Source organism: Caloenas nicobarica, chromosome 3 (assembly GCF_036013445.1).
Source record: "Caloenas nicobarica isolate bCalNic1 chromosome 3, bCalNic1.hap1, whole genome shotgun sequence".
Taxonomy (NCBI): domain Eukaryota; kingdom Metazoa; phylum Chordata; class Aves; order Columbiformes; family Columbidae; genus Caloenas; species Caloenas nicobarica.
The window spans coordinates 99358208-99377810 of record NC_088247.1 but is presented as its reverse complement, the minus strand read 5'-3'; the positions used below and the strand labels follow the sequence as shown (position 1 = coordinate 99377810).

General features: G+C 36.7%; 1 protein-coding gene across 1 annotated transcript in view; it reads left to right on the top strand.

The window, feature by feature from the left end:
- USH2A (usherin) overlaps positions 1-19603 on the top strand; it is a 393053-nt gene that overhangs the window by 326502 nt on the left and 46948 nt on the right. Inside the window, exons 58-60 of the mRNA XM_065630575.1 lie at positions 5937-6095; positions 6739-6901; positions 12775-13129. Coding sequence (XP_065486647.1) covers positions 5937-6095; positions 6739-6901; positions 12775-13129 — 677 coding nt within the window. The remainder of the gene's footprint in view (positions 1-5936; positions 6096-6738; positions 6902-12774; positions 13130-19603) is intronic.

Genomic DNA, 19603 nt, shown 5'->3' with positions numbered 1-19603 from the left:
AGCACAAAATCCATTATAGAAATGCTATAATATATGAAAAAGATTAAAATCTTAAATTAAACTTTTCTCCCTGCTGCCTGAAAGGATTTAGAACCCAGCAGAAGGCAGGTGAATTCCAATGGCATATAATCTACAGCTGGTTTTACTGGAAAGTGACTCATGCTGTATTATGGTTTTGATAATAAATATAATTTAAGGTACAAAATATTCAACAACATTATACATAGATTTAAAACATAAGAATATACTGGAATAGTGTAGGCTTGTGAAGAGTGGGGTGTTTCCCAGAAAAGCTTGTCCTTGTTCTAGACCTTTTCTTTTCCAGCTGCTCTAATTCCTGTTACACTAGGTAACAAGCCTGCTAGGAGAACCGGGCTCTGAGTAGTACATTTGGTTATGTTGCAGTTAGGATTGTACATATAAAGGTTCATGTATCCCTAAAACTACATAATCAGAGGGGTGAGGAAGAGGCTGGACATTATGGCTCTGTGGAGGATGCAGGGTTGATGTGTTCACATGGCTGTATCAATTCTCCTCAGTCAGGAAAAGGCACATGTCCTTCTGCCCAGGTACTTGGATGCACCTTGAACACTTACCTCACTTTTGTGGATATTTGGTGACTGACTCCATTCTTCTCTGCCTTCTCATTTTGGGGCCAATTATTTAAGTTTTTAAGTATGAATAAGGGATTGTTTTTAATACACTACCCCTGTTGGGCAGACAGGAAAGCAAAACTTGCTGTTCCTCTTATTATAGCACCTCAGGGCCACTAGCTGATTTTACGGGAATGGGGAGTACTAGCAGCAGAGAAACGTTACTAAATGCTACTGAAAGAAACCCTGTATGACCCTTCATAATCCTGCTTCGTGCTCATTCTGAGACCGTTGTGCTCCTAGTGTTTTTTTCCCCAAGTGGAAGACTGTGAAGGATGCAGGTGGAGGTTTGGTTTGAAGGTTCTGACCTTCCGGAATGGCATACATCCCATTAACAAGTCCTATGTATGCAGATGTCTGGGGCCACATACAGCCCCATCTTGGTAGGATTAGCCTAAATAGTCTGCAACTTTTTATCCTTTTTTATGTCATTGTGCGTGGAGTAACTTTTTTTTTTTTTCTGATCTATTTTACTCTGCGTATGAATCCTTGTTTCACAATACGCCACACTGAGATAATACAGGTTTCTCTCATAAACCCAGAGTGCGGTGTTTGTTATATGGATTGTCAGGCGTGGCAGTCACTCTTGGACAAGACAGTTGCTTTAATTGGTATAGTCTCCGTGGAAAAAAAAAGTGCTTTTCATTAACCAAGTTTTGACGAGAGGGTAATTGGTCATAGTGTCTTCCTGTCTGTGGATATCAAGTATGCTTTGGCATTGTACCTTCTTATCTGCTGTAATAAATTTGGATCAAGTAATCACCCTCAGGATTAATTATGGGCATCATATTACACATACCTTCCTTTTGAATGGCTTTAATTATAATGTTTCAACATCTGTAATGTATCTAAATCTTATGACTTTATAGATATGCAGCATTTCAAAACTCCTGGCTTAGCTAAACAGCAAGGTGGCCGAGTAGCGGTTAAAGTGATGGATTCAGAAAAAATATTTGACACACCTCACTCACTATGGAAAATAGGACTTTATTTGCTGAAATAGGTATTCCATTATCTTGTGTTGCATTGCCTCAGTGCACAGACCTCAAAGGTACGGTACATTTCACTGATACGCTACAGAAGGATGTGTTACAATTATTGTGGAACAACTATTAGTGCCATGGATAGAAGCAGAAAAGCTGAATGGAAAAAACCCAACCACATAACTCTCCTAACCCATATCCATAAATGTTATTGACAGGTTGGCAGGTAGCCATTCTGCATTTCAACTCATTGACAACCCTGCTAGTCCTCACTGGGGGCCTGATTCTTCTAGATGTCTTCAGTCACTGCTGGTGATACCCTGAAAGCTGAACATGCTCAAAAGAGGATCCTGTCCTCTGCTCCTAGGTTACTTGCTTCGTATATGTTAGTGATCATCTGGATGAAAATGTCTTCTTTCATCATGTTGTAACACTCTATCTGCCTCTGGGCTTGCTTGTCAGTTAGAATGAAAATTGTGTAATATGTCCACATTCTTTCTTTATTCTTCTTGGGATCAAATTTGGTATTTGAATGACATTTGTTTGTTTCTTAACTTCCCCAGCCAATATGGTTTCTCCTTTATGGTGTCCTAACAAATTGTTCAGACTTTTGCTAAGCTAATGTTACATTTCCTATTTTTTTTTTTCTCATGTAAATTGTTGTTTGCTCCAAATCACTGTAGGACAAGGTTTTCAAGCTCGGCATCCAAAGTTCTGCATCTTTAAAGTAGTTAGTGTCTCCAGCTGTTACTGTCTTCAGAATGTTGTTGGAAAACCTTCATACAACCAGAATTAGATATCTGGATATTTGAAGCTTAATGTAAATACCTAATCTCAGGAAGCCAAATAGATTGATTTATTTTGTGAAGTTAAATATTAAAATATCATTTTACTCTTACTTGTTTTAAAATAAAAGATATTACATTCTTATTTTAGTATTTGTTTACTGTAAGTGAAACAGTTCAACTATTTTACATCAGTTGTGATTGGGTTTAACTTATTAAACAATTTTTCAGCAGTTGACTTCAAACAGATTTTTGGTGACGAGTCTGTAGAACAGACTGTGGCTTTTCCCCCCCAATTTTAAGCATCTTGTGCTGCAAACTCTATTTTTGAGCGACCCTATTTTTGAAGTACACAGAGCCATCAAACCTAATTTGCGGAGTTTTGCACAGAATTGTCCATTAAATGTTATCCAAATATGCCCACAAAAAAACAAGGTTTAGTTTGATTGACTTGTCCCATTGCAAAATGTGCACCTGCTGTAAAATGAAGTCTCAGAGAAAAAAAGTGGAATAATTTAACTTTTTTATTTGTAAAGATAATCAGGGTTTTTCTGATTACATCTTAACTTCATAAATGTTAAATAACCTATCAGCATCTAGTTGTTGTAAATTATGAAAAAGAGTATTGCTGGGAATATTAACCAACTAAAACCTTGTTCTTTAGTGAACATGAAAATGTGTTATGGCAGGTTGTCATTGTGCTCGTGGTAACTTTGACACCAAATAACAAAACTGCCATTTGCACTTAGGGTAAATTGGTTCACTTGTGCTTTTACGGTTCCTTTTATTCTGACATAAATTTATGAACTCTGGAACTAACCAAGTCGTGTGGTTTCCCAGCTGACTTTAACAAATATGCCCATTTTGTTTCCTTCAGTCATCAAAGCACATAAGGTAGTGGTTTCAGACTGGCCACAGATGCTGAAGGCTATTCTGGAAGAAAAGGCTTTTTTTCCAAGTTCCTATGTTGTATGAGTATATATATTTTTATTTTTCTGATTATAAAGTGATCCTTTGAACTTAGCATTTAATGAATTTTGTCAAATTGTAGAAGGATTTCCATTAGATATTGGAATTTTTCAGGATGTTTACTTGGTTTTACTTACAATATCATGTTCACTTCTTGAGAATATTTTTTCTCCTGAGCATATTTATTATTGATATAATTCCTAATATATTGCAGCATTTAGAAGAATTTTAAGGTTTAGAGTTTTGGTTGTTTGGGAGTTTTTTAGCATTTCTGCTGAGATATGGACAGAATGTTGGACATGGATAGGTCAATTATTTTTAAATAATTGTCCTTTACTGCATATTGATGTCTAGATTTGGCTGGCCTTGTTTGTATTTAATCTTCTTTGGGAAATCAAGCATTCTGAACAGTTCCATTTTCAAAGGTTTCTGGTGAATTTTGCCTAGAATAAATGCCCTGATCAGATGCACAGAAGTGAATTATGTGTCACTCACATAAGGTAGTGAGTTTTTCTGGCTAAAATATCTGGTCTGTTGTCAGGACTGGAGAAGAAGGGGACCTTAACTGTGAGATTTAAAAAAAGGTTTCTATTTGATGTGCTGTCTACCACTTCAAGCTCTTACTTTCAGATCTTCTCTTGTGTTCTTTACAGGTACTCCAACTACAGGAAAAAAAAAAATTAGTTTAGCTGTAATAATATATTTTTAATTACTGGTACAATTATACAATGAACACTCAAGTGCACTCTTCCTGAGCATTTCATTTTCCATATATCACAGACAAAAAAAAAATTTTCTTCATTGCAGAAGCCATCTGCTTCAAGATCACCTCTCAGAGGTTTACTCTGTAACATGCTGCATTACTTTAAAAGTTGTTCTGTTGTTTCTGTTGTTCCATTCTTAATGATTAGATCTTGGCATTTTCCTTGAAACTTTTACACTGAAAAAGGAAGATTTTACAGTTGGGTTTTTGCACTTTCTATGTTCTTCTCTCTTTACCTCTTCCAGTGACTAATATCAGCACCTTTTTTCTTCCTGTAAGCTGAGCAGTTGAATATGATTGAAGTCATGCCTCCACTTCAGGGCTGGTTTTTCAGCTTTTTAGTGTAATGGCATTTCCTTTGTGTAGCATCTAGTGAGACAGCAACATCTTATTTCTTTGGGATTTTTCTGTCCTCTTTTTCTTCTGAGAATTGTAAAAACTTGGTATTTGAAAGATTTTTCTGATCTTCCAAAGTACGTCAGTTTTTTATAGTACCACAAAAGAAACTTGAGATCTCTCTGATTTCTTGTAATTTTTTTGTTTAGTTAATTTGCATTTTCACTTACAAACTTAGCTTAAAAAAATCCATCTGAAAGATGCACTACAGTGGAAAAAAATGCTCTTTGTAGCTTCAGGGTAATAGTATCAATGTAGATACTTTATCAGAAAAGGACCAAGACCACAATTAGAAGAAAGAATGGAGTTGTTTTCCAAAGTTAGGAGGGAAAGATTCTCAAGATCTGGACAAGTCTCAGAACTGCTCATAGGCATCTGGTTCTTGGTGCAACCACAAAGATATCTCTGTGACATCTGAAATAGATATTATGTTGAAAGAAAAATGTATGCATTTCAGAAAGGTGCCTTGTCTACTTTGTTCTTTCTTAAGACTGTGCCTTACGTGACTGCAGAGGAAAGCAAACACACTTAACAGATGCTCTTCTTTGATTATTCTCATGGTTTTATGAAATTGATGCTGTCTGCATAGAACGGTACATAGCAGACAAAAAAAATAAAAACCCTGCAGCCCAGTTCCTAATTGCAAAACTAAACCAAACCAACAAAAAAACCCACCAAAACAAAAACACCACCAACAAAAAATAAAACAAGCAAACAAACAAACCAAAAAAAAAGAGAGAGAGGGAGAAAATCCAGGAACCTTCTCAACAAAACTGGAAAATTAGGACTTGACAGCATGAGATGGGGAAAATGTGTGAACTAAAACAAAATAGTAAAAATTGAAGATTCCGTCTTCAACAAAAATGAAACAGTTTGTTTTTATATCAGTTGAAATAATATGTTTCTTGGTTCAATCTAGTGTATTGTACTTTACTGGTAAAGCAGGCTAAGAACCTACACTCAGCTACTGCTGCTGGGCTAAAAAGGGATAATTTGCTGAATGGTGGCAATTCACTTTTTTGATCATATGACTCTATGTTCAAACAGCAGTTCTTGGTAACTATTGTCCCTCCAAAATAAATAAAAGCTGCCTGGTTCGCAGTCATAAGGTCACTCTTCCCAGAAGTAGCAATTGCAACAGAGGCATTGACTGAATTGAGTTTTGATTTTTAACTAACAACTGTAGTGTCTGTCTTCCAGTTGTGATCTACAGATTAATCTGTTTCAGTTTATATTTAAATGGTTGTAGTTTCCAAAAGAGGCAGTAGGAAAAAACTCCAGAGGGGGCTTACATTTAAAATTGCATATGATGAATGCCTCTTTGAAGTTGTCCTGCACTGTTGTTACTATTTCAGATAATCACTGGTTCTTCTCTGTTTCACAACAGGGATATTCATTGTCAATGTGCCTTTGGAATACAACATCTTACTAAACGCAAGCAGTCCCACTCTACGGGTAAAGCCAGTAGGACGTGCACATTTTGCTTTTGTCGATGGCCTAGATCCCTATACCCTGTATGAGATAAGAATACAAGCATGCCAGAATGGTAAGATAATTTTAAAAGACTCACCTCTGTGACTGGAAGGGAATGGAGATTTTTCAGATAGATTCAATTCAGCAAAACAGATAAAATCTTATTCCTACATTGGAGTCAAATGTTTACCTAGGAAAAAAAAAAAAAGGCCTAGCATTCGATGAAGCATTAAATATTTCTCCATATTATATCATGAATATTTTAAATGGAAATTTTAAAAATGTATTTTAGGTAATATGTGCCATTATATTAAAAGCTCTTCAGAAATAGCTTAACAATTTTAAAAAATGCACATATAGAACAAAATTAGTTTTGTAACTGTTCACCAACCAGAAGCGGAAATCATAAAGACAGGAGAGAAGACCCCAAATATTACGAAATTCATTGACTTTAGTGGAAATTTTCAAAATCCTGTTGAAATAAGTCTTTCTAAAATGACACTTTAGAACCAATTCTCTCCTCACCTGCTCTGGTGAAAATCAGGAACAATTCAATAATGGAGATGTAGTGGTTTAAATGAGTATTCAATAATGAAATGTGGTGAAACGAGGCACCATTTCATCAGCAGCTTCTTTACTTGACATTCATTTGCTTTTACTGTATTTTTTTGTTGAGGAAGAAGCTCTCATTACAAAGCAAACTTCTGGTTTTGTAGGTGGGTGTGGAGTGGGTGGTCGAACATATTCAAGAACTGCTGAAGCGCCTCCTAGAGAATTGAGCCCACCTGTCATTAAAGCAATGGGATCTGCACTCATTGAAGTGAAATGGGCACCACCTAAGAAACCAAATGGCATCATTACTAACTACTTTATTCACAGGTAAATGCTTTTATCGTCTCAGATCCTTAATCTCATTGAACTGTTCATTTCTTTATTCCTTGATATACTAAGAGGTGAAAAAAATGTGTAGAAGTATATGGTAAAATATATGTTACCTTTCAAACATTAAGGTAAGATGCTGATCTGGACAAGCTGAGAATAAGATCTGAGACAAGAATCATCTTTCTGATCTACAGGTGACAAAAAGCAGGTGAAAATACATTTTTAAAAATTCAAAGGGACAGATAAAAATTTTAAGATAGATGCTCTCACTGTGTTTTCCCAGACCACTAGGTAGATTCTTCAAACCTCTCTGACAGACGGTTGAGAATTTTGGAATGGAAATACGAGTAATTCATCATTTCTCAGGTTTTTAAAAGAAAAAAAAAAAAAGGTGTCTAGGTTCCTAACACAGAATTATGTTCCTGTTTGTAAGTAAGTAATTTGGAGTGTGATTACAGAGCATCTATTCATGTTCCTTGGTATTTGTATTCAGTTGCTCTGTCTAGGCGGTTGACTGACAGAGCCTCACTCCCTATGAGGAGCTTCATAACCTCTGCATGAGGATTCTTCTATATAGGTAACTGTGTTTAGGGAAGTATTAAAGTAGAAGAGTGCTGGTGTCTGCTGTGCGCATCAACCCTTTTTTAAAAGCTTGCTGAAGGGACCTTCTTGAATAGCTTCAGAAAGGCAGAGAATATAACACTCAAGCCATATATTGGAGAGGAATCTAAACTCTGAAATTCCTGGTTTTCCCCACTCTAAATATGTGTGGCAGATATATGCTGGGCTGGACCTAGCTTCCCACAAAGAGTTTGGGACATTTGATTGTATTAGAGCTGTGACTGAGAAGACAGGGAATCAAATTACCTTTTGGAATCAGCAGTGGTAATTAATATAAATTCACTTTTGCCTTAAACACATTAGTAGTCTCTAAAAATTCCTCCTCTCTTGAAGTATCCTTTTGTTTGCCTTTTTTTTTTTAATTGGCTAATCAAAAAAACCCCAACTCCCTCACCTATATAAAGAGGAATAAAGTGTATGTTATAGCCCAAGACATGTCTTCACTCTGTTGGTTTTGTAAATAAAGCTGATGATTACTCCTGCTATTCCATGGCAACCATAGAAAGGGAAAACAGGAAATATAATGCAGAAAGCCTGCTTCAGTGAAAAATACTGTAAATTGAATTTGACAGCATTTGATGGCATTTGATTATTCTAGTCACAGCCAAACAATGATATAAAGAGTAATATGAAACAGAATGTGTTACTGCCTAGCAGACTCAAAAGCAATAAACCTTCCTCCAATGTGACACAATCACTTCACAATCATAATTGTAGCCTGTTTGATACCTCTGAGTACAGCAGAAGGGCACTGACTGACATAGATACATTTTGTTTTTTATTTAAAGTGAAATGAAAATGGCGCACTGGGGCTCCAGATACAATCGTTATATTCACCTACATAGGCATGAATCACTTGGCAGTTATTTCAGCTGAAGTTTAAATGTGCTTAGACAACAACAATATCAAATCTTTCTCAGATAGCTGCAAAAAAATCAGAAATGGGATGTAAGCACATAGTTCTTTTTCATTTTGTAGCCACACATAGCCTTACATTGTTATAGCAGCAAGACTGCAGTATTTCTATGGGAGGTTATGGCATGTAATTTCTTCTTCATCATGTGCCTCTCCCTTACTGCATCACCACCAAAATAAATTCATTTAACTCAAAATCTGGCATACGAGTCTGTGTGCAGATTTTTGCATTAAAATGGCAGGACTCGTTCTTTACTCTAGAATCATAAAGCACTTGCAAGTTTGCAGTTCTTTTGTTAGAAAACAAAAAATTAAGATGTTAGTTTATGAGAAGAGAGGTGGTGACATTTTATTTTTGATTCGTATAGCAGTTTTAAACACAGATCTTAAGCTTTTAAACTTTTCTGGCAAGGAACACAACTTAGAAGAGATTGTGAATGAGAAAAGATCTGGTTCATGAGACAATCAAGCAATCTGCTTCTCTTTCCATTCATCATTAGATAACATCCCTGTGACAACCACAGAAATTGCTAGTCTGGAAAAATAATATTATGGAAATATTTCTTGCTGTATTTTAATAAGATATAGGTCACATCAGCTAATGGAACTGCTCTTTGTTGACCACCAGCATGCACTGTGTAGGATGCACATGAGATGACTCTGAAAGAAATGTTGCAGGTAAAATTATAAGTATTTTGGTTCACATCTTACTTAAGTGAGTGTCTGAATTTCTGTCAACGTGTCTAAGTCATGTTCAGTAAGATCATACTGTTTAGTATACATATGTCTGATTGTAACGTACTTCTCATTAGCTGAGCAGTCCTGATGGTGAAAATCTAGCAAAAAAATCAACAGGCAATTTAAGACAGAGGACACGTCTCAGTTGCTGTTGACTGTTATGACTTGCAGTGTAGAGGCTTCTAGACTGACTCTTTATAATTAATTTATTGCTTATCCTTATACCCTTAACTGTGAGCTGCACCAAAGACAGCTTCCAAGGCACATGTATTAGTAGATGGCTTAATACAAGAATTCTTATAGATGCATGTCATTGAGTATAAGATCTCCTGAAGGGTTTTATTTCTACCTGGAACTGATATAATATCTAATCTAAACTAGCATATTTCATATAATAATCTCAAATTCCTTTTGTTCTCATTTTGACATCAAATCTTTTAAAAAAAATACATATATATATATATACACGTATATACAAGCTACATTAGTATTTGCCAAATCCAAATGGCAAGTGAGGCTGCTTTGTTTAACTGGATGTGAAACTGTAGAGGGGCAGCATTGCTGATGTTGTATTATTCCCCCACATTTGACAGTGGATTCCCCAATTATTTGAATTTTACCCCAGGACTTCTCAGTGTTTCTAGAAATAAATCACTACTGCTCTGGTAAGGAAAACAGCAGGCACTGCTAAAACATGTTTTTTTGTTGCCTGGTGAAAGGTAAACATGTGGAGAATAACTGTGGGTTGACCTGCAAGACCTCGGGGATTCACTGAGTCTCCTTCCACATAAGAAAGCCCAGGGGTGAGTGTCACAGTTAGTGTTGCTGCAGTCGTCTGCATACAGCTCTATAGTTATCTGTCACAAAGAAGATTATATTCTCCTCTTCATGTCATCTGGCTCAGATTGGCAGTGGGGCAGGGAGAATTTGCCCTTATAAAAATAACTGTATCTGAGCATCTGTAACACGAATGTAAGCAGCAAATCAGACTATGCAGATTAAGAGACAGCTTCCAGCTCCCGGAAATGTTATTCTCCTTTGCAGCTCATTGTACATAAGAAACACTTCCAGTTAAATGAGCAGTTGAATCTTAAATCTTGAGACGATTGAAATGATTACAGACTGTTCAACCACTTCTGTTCAAAGTTTATTCATACATGAAGATATTCAGGTTTTTAGCACTACAGATGGAACCATTTACCTAACCATAAGTTTCATTCATTAAATATTCAGCAGTAATAAGATCTAAATACTTAACCAGACTACATCGTACAGCTTTGCTTGTGGATGAGCTTACACTCAGTGGCATACTTGATCTTTCAGTGTGAAAAAACTGTTTATCACGGAGTTTCAAAAATGTATAAAACATAAATTTGTGTATTTATTTAAATGCCAAAGTGTTTGGTCAGACAAGAAACATTAAATGTGACTTTACTGCACTAAAATATAATCCCTTTTCATTTATCTACAGAGATTTTTGTTAGGCACGTTTTCGAGTACACAGGGAAAAAACAAATTTTCAGGTGCAGGAGAAAGACATAGTAGTGATTCACCTTTCAGAATTTTACACTAAGTCAGTGAAAAGCATCTAAAGGAAAGTTCTGCATAAGACTTGATCTGTCATTACAGTAGAGCATGGGGACATGTATTAAAAATAGCTGATGGAATTTTGGGGTCAATGGGACATTTTGTACCCCAACTCTTCCAGACATATTTTTGCAAGAGAGAGAATTGCTAGGGAATCTTTCCTGCCTGTTCTACCTGCCGTTCTTCACCCAGTTCTGCCAAACAATTCTCAGTATCAACATATCTTATAATTTGCCTATTTCACTACACTAGGCACATTGTAACACAAAACTCTTTTTTTTTTTTAAAATCACACTTTACCCTTTTTAAACTAAACTGTCCATACAGCCTGCTTATCTTAGAGTTTAGCAAAAATTCTTAACTTCGTATAAGAAAATAATGTATTCATGCATGCCTTATATAAGCACGTATACGAAGGATGAATAAACAGCTGTGTACACAGACGCATTCATTATCTTCTTCATGTTTGTATGTAAATACCTAAGTATATATTATTTCAAGCAGCTAAGAGTATCAGTTTTTAAAGATCGTTGCATCTTGTATTTTTAAAGTAATTCCTGGTTGATCTAACAAGATAAAATCCAACAGGATTCTCTGAAATACAGATTTTCTCTTGCCAAAGAAATGTTCTTCAGCTTCTGCATGTGTGTAGTGATGATGACAACAAATAGTCAGACAAACCAATTTTACTTCTGCAAATTTGCCCTACTTGCAATAAAAGTGGCAGATAATGTAATTTGGTTTTTGTTGTTGGCACGAAGGGTGAAAGTGCTTTTACATTCTGCAAAGTCCAAGGTTCCTGTGAAGAGTAGGGGAAATACTTAAATTCATGTGCAGTACAGCACAACCGTCATTGAGATTTATCACAGTGTTTAAATGTAACCAACTTAATTTCACACAAACATTTTTTATGCCAAGTGAAAGAATTGATTTGATAACTCTGTTTTGAAGATGACTGCTTGCCTTATTACAACTGTTGTAAATTATATACTAGAAGGGGACATATTAGAAGGGGGCTGAGGATCATCTCTAATCTTCTCTTGATACTCAGAATATCACCAGGTCCAACACAAGCAGATCTGTAGTAGAAATGCTATACAAATGCATATATGTGTATATATATGTGTGTGGATGTATGTATGCATACGGATATATATGCATGTGTACAAAAATAAATACCCAGTGTACCAAGAGCCTGTACAGTGAATTGTCTTCATATGTCTTCAGTTTGCATTTTTAATCAAAAAGAGCACAGGGAAAAATATGTAGTTTATTATAGAAAGTACTACTTGTGATATTTTACTCTGTTTTTTCTGGTGGAGCTGCAAATTCTGCTAAGTTTATGCACAAGGGATTACTTACTCCATTCACAAGAACAAACGGGATATTTATCATCAGCAAACCAGTATTAAAAAGTACACAGCTTTGGTTTTGAGGGCATGATAGAATATTTATCCCTTGTTCACTAGGTAACATTTTTCTCAAGTAAATTTTTCATAAGTTTTCCATTAATGAGGGATGCTGAGGTGAGTACCTTCATAAATAGTTTGATTTTCAGAAATGTTGAAAACCTTCACCCATATTGCAGTTCAAGTCATTACTTACAACTACATATGGATTTAAAATTTAATGTTCTAAATTCTGAAAGTTTCATATCTGATGTGTTCTATCCTAAAAAGACAATATACTATTGTATTGCTACTCTGCTACTGTGGACTGTGACAGCACACTTGTTTGACATGTTTTAGAGTATTCTTCTAGACAAAGAAGAATAATTAAATGATTACCTCAAAAGTCTCTTCTTCACTACTCAGCACCTAACACAAGTTCAGAGAAATGCATTTAAGATGAAAAGACAGGTAGGCAGTTCCTTGTGTGTGTGTAATGCACAGAAAGAAGTTCTGTACTTTTTTGAGGTACAGGTTGAACTTAGAGCTTCAGGATCTACTACCATGGGACAGTTCAAGTTATTTTCAATTTTGAACACATTGCCTTTGATTTCATTTCAGACGTCCTGTGGGCAGTCAAGAAGAGCTGCTTTTGTTCGTCTGGGCTGAAGGAGCTTTGGAATTTATTGATGCGTCCGATGCTCTGCAGCCTTTTACTCTATACGAATACCGTGTCAGAGCTCAAAATGCTGTGGGGTCGGTGGACAGCCTGTGGGCTTCAACACAAACTCTAGAGGCTTCCCCATGGGGCATGGGAGCCCCTTCGGCACAAGCAACAAGTGCATACTCCGTACAGTTGAACTGGACCCAGCCAGTCTCTCCTAATGGCGTTATATCTCTGTATCAAGTTGTTTATCAAGAAAAACGCAATGATCCGACATTTAGCATCCCACCTGTTACAGCACTAACCGTGACGGTAAGAACTGGACCACAAAACCAGTTTTAAGTTGTTTTTACTCTGCTTTGATCTCTGTGGTATTTTAAAATCTCATTTAACATTGATTGGAAAAGTGAGGTTTCCATTTGCCAGTAGTTTTGCTGGTTTAGATTTTGTGTTTCGCTCCAATGAAGACTGAAACATTTCACATTAATATCTAGCTCCTGGTAGAGGCAACTAGATTACTCGAAAGCATAGATGGGTCATGTGTGGAGGATTCAAGCACATGCATGTAACTTTGTCAGCCTCACCCTGAAAATATTGTCCTGACCTTTTGTCTGACTGTCAAAATAGTTTCACAGGATATGCACAAAGAACAACAAAATCAGTCCTCTTTGTATATAATTCTAATTTTGTAATTTAGTTGGAATCACAAAGTGAATGAATTAATTAGTAATTACATAGTCCATATATGCAATGCATTTGCATATTCCCCTCATAATTCATTAATAATAAAAGCAGATCTACTGTTACTTTCCTTACATGTGCTTGTATTAGCATGTTACTTTGCACTGCTAACACGTCTTTCCCTTCGAGGGACTTTCCAAACATGAATGTCTGTAAATATTAAATTTCTAATCAGTATGTATATGCAGATGGATAGACTCAGGAAAGGGCAGGTTGTTTTGTGAACTGACTAACAATATGTAAATCAGTGACAGAAGTGGTTATGGTTCGTGCAGTTACCACTGCTTGTCCAACCTGTATATTACATTCTAGTCGTCTATAGAAAGACAGCTTATAGATAGTTGAACTGAACAGCTGTATAGTCTGATAGCTGCTGTATTTGGCAGTCTCCTGAAAATAAATTTTAGAAAATGTTTAAGGAGATTGTAATAAGGTTGGGTTTCCTCATCAGTGCCACCTCTATTTCATAAACCTAGAATTTTCCCTAAATGATTGTATGTTTGTATTGAATAACACCAGAAATCATGTAAATTCTTAATGATCCCAGGTATAAAGTATCTGTTTGACATTCAAATAGGATCCTAAAGAGCTTTCTCTGGAATACCCAATAGTAACCTTTAAGTAACTCCCTTAGACAAATCTCGACATGACAAGGTGGGAGACATTTCCCACTCAGTAGTCTTACTCTTGTGATCATATGGTTCCAAAGCAGTTTTGTGTCTAGCTTCCTGGAAGCCTAAATGGATTAAGTCTGTAATACATTTTTTTTCTGAAACAAAAACCAGGTCCTGAACTGAATGATAGGCATATATACTTTTAGCATCTGAAATAGTTACATTTGCAGTGCACAGTATGTTAGCTTTTAAAGTTATTGAACTTTAGTAGGATTTTGATACTTTGCTCCCTTAACTTGTTTTAAAAATAATAATCACAATCATAATTGTGATGGGACACCTAAGATTTCAAAACCAGTGAAATGACAGGGCTTCTAATACTCTGCTTCAGCAGCATGCAGTGTGTTGCTGAGCATCGGAATTGACCTGGCTGGTCATGCATTGCAATGTCTTCTAAGCATGCCAACAACAACAGAAAATGTCCAAGATGGTTGTATTGTGGGTAATAAAACCTACCAAAATGGCCTTTTAAATAATGTTGCCACAGTATGTTTCTTTAACAGCATCAGTTAAAAGCATTTTAAATTAACAAGCTATTATTTACTGAATTAGTATTTTCCTGGCTCCAAAATCCTTTATTTTCCCCAAACACTATCCTGAATCAAAATGGCATTCTGGCAGCATATGTGTAGCTGTTCTACTACTGTTGCAGCAAAGCTGACTTGCATGTTTTTTCTGCTGTCCTTTGTCATGAACATTTATCGATTATTATTTTTGCTACACTTTTTTATTTTTAAACATTATACTACCCTTTGGGGAGAAATCTTTCCGCACAGCTCTTCCATCAGTTGTACTCACTTTAAGCTGTTGCAACTACATTAACTCTATGGAGTTGTTGCTGATTTATACCAAGCAGTTGAGATCTGAATCCTGACTCTTCTGAATATGGCAGAACAGCTAAAGCTTTGAATCAAAGTTATTGACATAAAGTGCATGGAGTCCTGTTATCAAAGATATCTTCAGGAGGTCAGGTCAATTATCTCAGCAGGCAAAAACCTGGACACCAACTTTTGAAGTTATAACCCGTTAAAAACAGAATTTTATTAAGAAATTGCTGGTATACCCTTAGCTGTAGCGTTGTGAATGAGACATTTTAATTAAAATGTAATTTTATTGAAGGAACTAGCATTCCAATGATTAAAATTCTACCCCTTTAAAATATAGCTTTCAGGGGTACTAGGCTAAATCATTTAATCTCCTAAAGCATCTCTATTGGAGCTCCCTCATGGGATATGCCATTAGTCATTCTCTCACACAAGCTTCCATGTTACAAGCAAGACTTAAAGTATTAAGTGAGCAATGAGTTCAGTCCTTTATTTAATCTGTTAGACTCCATTCTTATCCCATTAGATTATTCCAGAAAAAAAGCAGTGCTAGAATCATGGTAGCCAATCTCACCCTTGCTCTCGTTGGTTGCTCCCTGGTTGCCTGCCACAGGACATAGACCTTGACCAAACCTAAAGTGGAAATACAACCCTTGTGACACTGCAGGATACAAATTAAGCTCTTGCTGATATCCCTGCAGACTGTTCTAATTTGACAGCTTCGTTTTCATCCATTTCCAGAGCCAAATGAAAAGCAACTTCTGGGTTTTCAAACCATTTGACAGACTTATCCACTCTACCTTTCCAAAATGCAGCTATTCACTCCCCAGTTAAGGTGCATTAATCTATATTTGAATTGATGTGTCAAAGGCTGTCCAGTAATTTAAGGTTATTGCTGACCCCTTGAAATTTTATGCTGCCTATGGAAATAAAAATGAGAACTCAGTTGAGAGCAGAAGCTGCTGCCACTCAAATGAAAGGAGGATCTCCCTGCGCTGTTAGAAGCAAGTTGAGTGCTTGTGAACCACTCTGACGCTTTGCAGTTAGAGAGCAGTGTCACCCATTTCCCCAGCTTGTTTGGCCAGGAGCGTAGTGACATGTGTTAGGTGACAGCAAGTTAAACTGATATTCTGGTTTATTTGCAGAGCAAAGTCAAGTCAAGACTGGTTACAGCAGTACAAGTGTCTCCCGCAATGTCTCCCCAGTTCATTTTAACCCTCTGAAGCAAGAATGATATTTAGTGTCCTATTGACAGCATTAACACAAGACAGATGTGTTTATAGAGGAATGGAGTGACAGTAAGTTCTCATTTACAGAAATCTGCATAAAGTGACTGGATTGTCAAAGCAAGCTTCTCACTCTTGTGAACTTACGGCTTAAGCTTGTGAACATAGGACCCAGAGCTGATTTCATTATAAAGCCAGTACCTGCCAAATGGCATCAAAGCATCACAGCTCTTTAACTGTTGTATTCCAAACGCTGCCCTGAGGTCAAACTAGGCGTAAGTTTGGACTTTTCCTTCGTAGATGTTTTGTGGGCGTGTAATGCTGATACTCCCATGACAATGATGTCAAGTACTTGGTTGTTTATCATAAGCAGGAGATTTCAAAGCCAAGAATATGAGTGCAAAATGTAAGAATAAGTAGCTGTAGGAATGTGCTTGGAGAGGAAAAGTATCCAGAGATAATATGAGGGTTATAAAGAAGAATTCTGCCTGCTATGGGCAGTCATCCCTGTTATTACTGTGTAGAATCAAGGCCTCAGCATGTCAAATCTGCCTCAGCAGAGTGTAACTAAAAGTACAATGTGCTTGTTACAGGATGCGTGAGATAGGTATAAGTATTATAGCCTTATTCCTGGGAAATCCTCCACCTGTGCCTACCTAGCAGCACAGGTCTACTCACAATGTGTTTTGCAGTATGAGGTTCTCAGGCCAAATTTATCCTACAAGGCTTTTTTGGCATAGTTATGTCAGCTTGGGGTGTAAAAAATTAACATGTCTCTTAGCTGATATCACTGCACCAGCAAAGTCTGTGGTTTGGATGCAGCTATTCTAACAGTTGAGAACACGTTGGCTCACCTTACATTATTTGGGGAGATGGCATATAACTATGCTGGCCAAGTTCCTCTTGGCAGATGCTTCATCTGTGGTAGGGAAATCTGTAGGCATATTGCAGAATACCAATAATAATAGAGACTTTGGTAGGATGAGGCTTTGGTTTGCATGATTATGTCATTATAATCAGACAGTAATTTGTATACCAAATATATAATGGGAGAAAAATAATTTTAAAACATACTTGCTGAAAAACTGCATATAAAATAAATTGCATCAGAAATAATCTTAAGTGGCCAATAGTACTGTATACACATGCCTCCTATGCAGGATTTTACAGATATCTGGAATCTTGCATCCAGAGTTAGTTCCTTTCTATTCATCACATTCAGAAATACTTAATATATCCGTGTGTGATCCTTTATTTCTCTTTCCTCATATAGACCAGTGAGCATCTGGCCGCGTTGGAGATCCCTCGTATTTATTAACTTCCTCATACGTAACATTATTTGGTAATGCAGTATGCAGGTCTGTACATGACAATTTCCTTATACAAGAAGAAATGAAGATCGTAGCCATGAGAATAAGAAAAAATATGCCAAAGAGAGGGACCAGTGAAACTTTTCTATACATGCCTGTTTCAAATGCCTGCAAAATGGACTGGACTCTAGGAAAACAAGATGAGACTAAATAGAGGAATCCCTACACATACCATAAATTCAGAAGATGTGCTGCTTAGCAAAGAATGAAAGCTGTAAACAGCAGTGGAGGGCAAAAGTTAATTAGGCTACTGTGCTGCTGTTAGTGAGTGGAAAGTAGCCACAACCAGAAACAAGATGGCTGCTCAGCAGTACCCTAATACAGCCAAAAGATCATATCCTTAACTCTGCAAGGGCTTATGGGTTAGGAGGAAATCATACACAGATGACTAATTTTTTTATGGTTCACAGCTGATCAAAGTGAAATTCAGCAGCTGTTCAGGACAAGTGACCACTCTAACGGCTGTAATATAACCTGCTAAATAGAGAGGGAATTGCATGAGAGCAAGAGGTTAGCTGTGATTATCGGCAGGTGAGTGCTTTATTGAAGTTGAAAGACCATTAACATTGATGGAGTAATTATTTCAACTTGAAAGTAATTACCTTGATGGGTGATAACTTTTCCAGTGTTCCCAGATTTGATTGGACCAAACAATAGTGAACTCTTGGAGCCTAGAAAAATATTACAACAATACTGCAATGTTTAAATTACTGAAACCACTGTTAGAGTATTTTAATTATGCCTAACAGTGAAAAGATTTTAACTTACAACAACTGGTGACCTCTCATGTATAGAGACATTTGCTTTCTAATTCCAATGAAATGACCCACACCTACTACGTGTGTGCTGTATGTGATGGGTTTGCAAATGAATCATTTGATTTAAATGCAGTTTTTAAGATTCAAAGCCTCGTTAACACAGTTTCAGGAAGGGCTTGTACTGGAATTGCTGTAATTGTTTTATTTGCCAGGAAAGCCCAATGATATAAAATGCTTCCTATGTTTTGATGTCTAGACCTGTTAAGCTTGCAGAGGATGAATACAGGATAAGAGCTTCTTCACATTGAAGGCTGCTAAAAAAAAAAAAAAAAGTGTGTGAGGCAATCTGTATCTCACAGACTCTGTTGTTTCCATGCTGCTGCAAAATATGCTGGATTTGGCACTACAGCTCTGTTTAAATAAGCATTTGGATTGGCACTGTGATGCCCCTCCAGAAACTGATTAAGTGCTTCAGTAAGCCCCACCTATCAAGACAGACATGTAGAATTGCCTAATTAGAGCAGAAAGGATATAATGGATTGTTGCACAACTTTGATGATTTTGAAGTACTGCGGTAACAGAACTGGATGAGAATGGGGAGAGAGAAAGAGAGGCTTCAGTTCTTCTATTTATACCAACCTTGCTGTAACCAAGGCCACTTCAGTGTCTTCTGGATGCTTTCAGCAGCCACAGAAATAGAGCTTTAGACCCTGGTGGGACTCTGCCAAGAATGAAAGAATCCTTGCAAGTTCAGCTGCAGAGTAGCAGGGAAAGGTTTAGCTGGTGTCTGTGAGGTCTTAATACGTTGTCAGACAACTGGTGATTGAATTAGTGAAGGTTACAGCGAAGGGGTTTGTTTCATTACATTTTTTCTTAAATATTTTCCTCCTAATTCAGTGTGCAACAGGAAGTTAACGTAATTTAGCCCTTCGATAAATTTTTTGACCAGAAGTATAAACACTGATAGGGTTATGCCTGACTATGCCTAATCCCATACTCTAGACTGACCAGACCAGAGTGCCTGGATCAATAGGCATTTTTTTCTAAAAATTCATTAGTTACCTATTTGGAAATATCTGGTGTGTTTTATCCTTGAGTTCTCCTTGTGCAAGATCCAGTTTTCACCCATTCCATAGGTCTTTTTTTGATGAGTGAAACACATGTAGAATTAGGTCTTTTGAGGGATATTTATA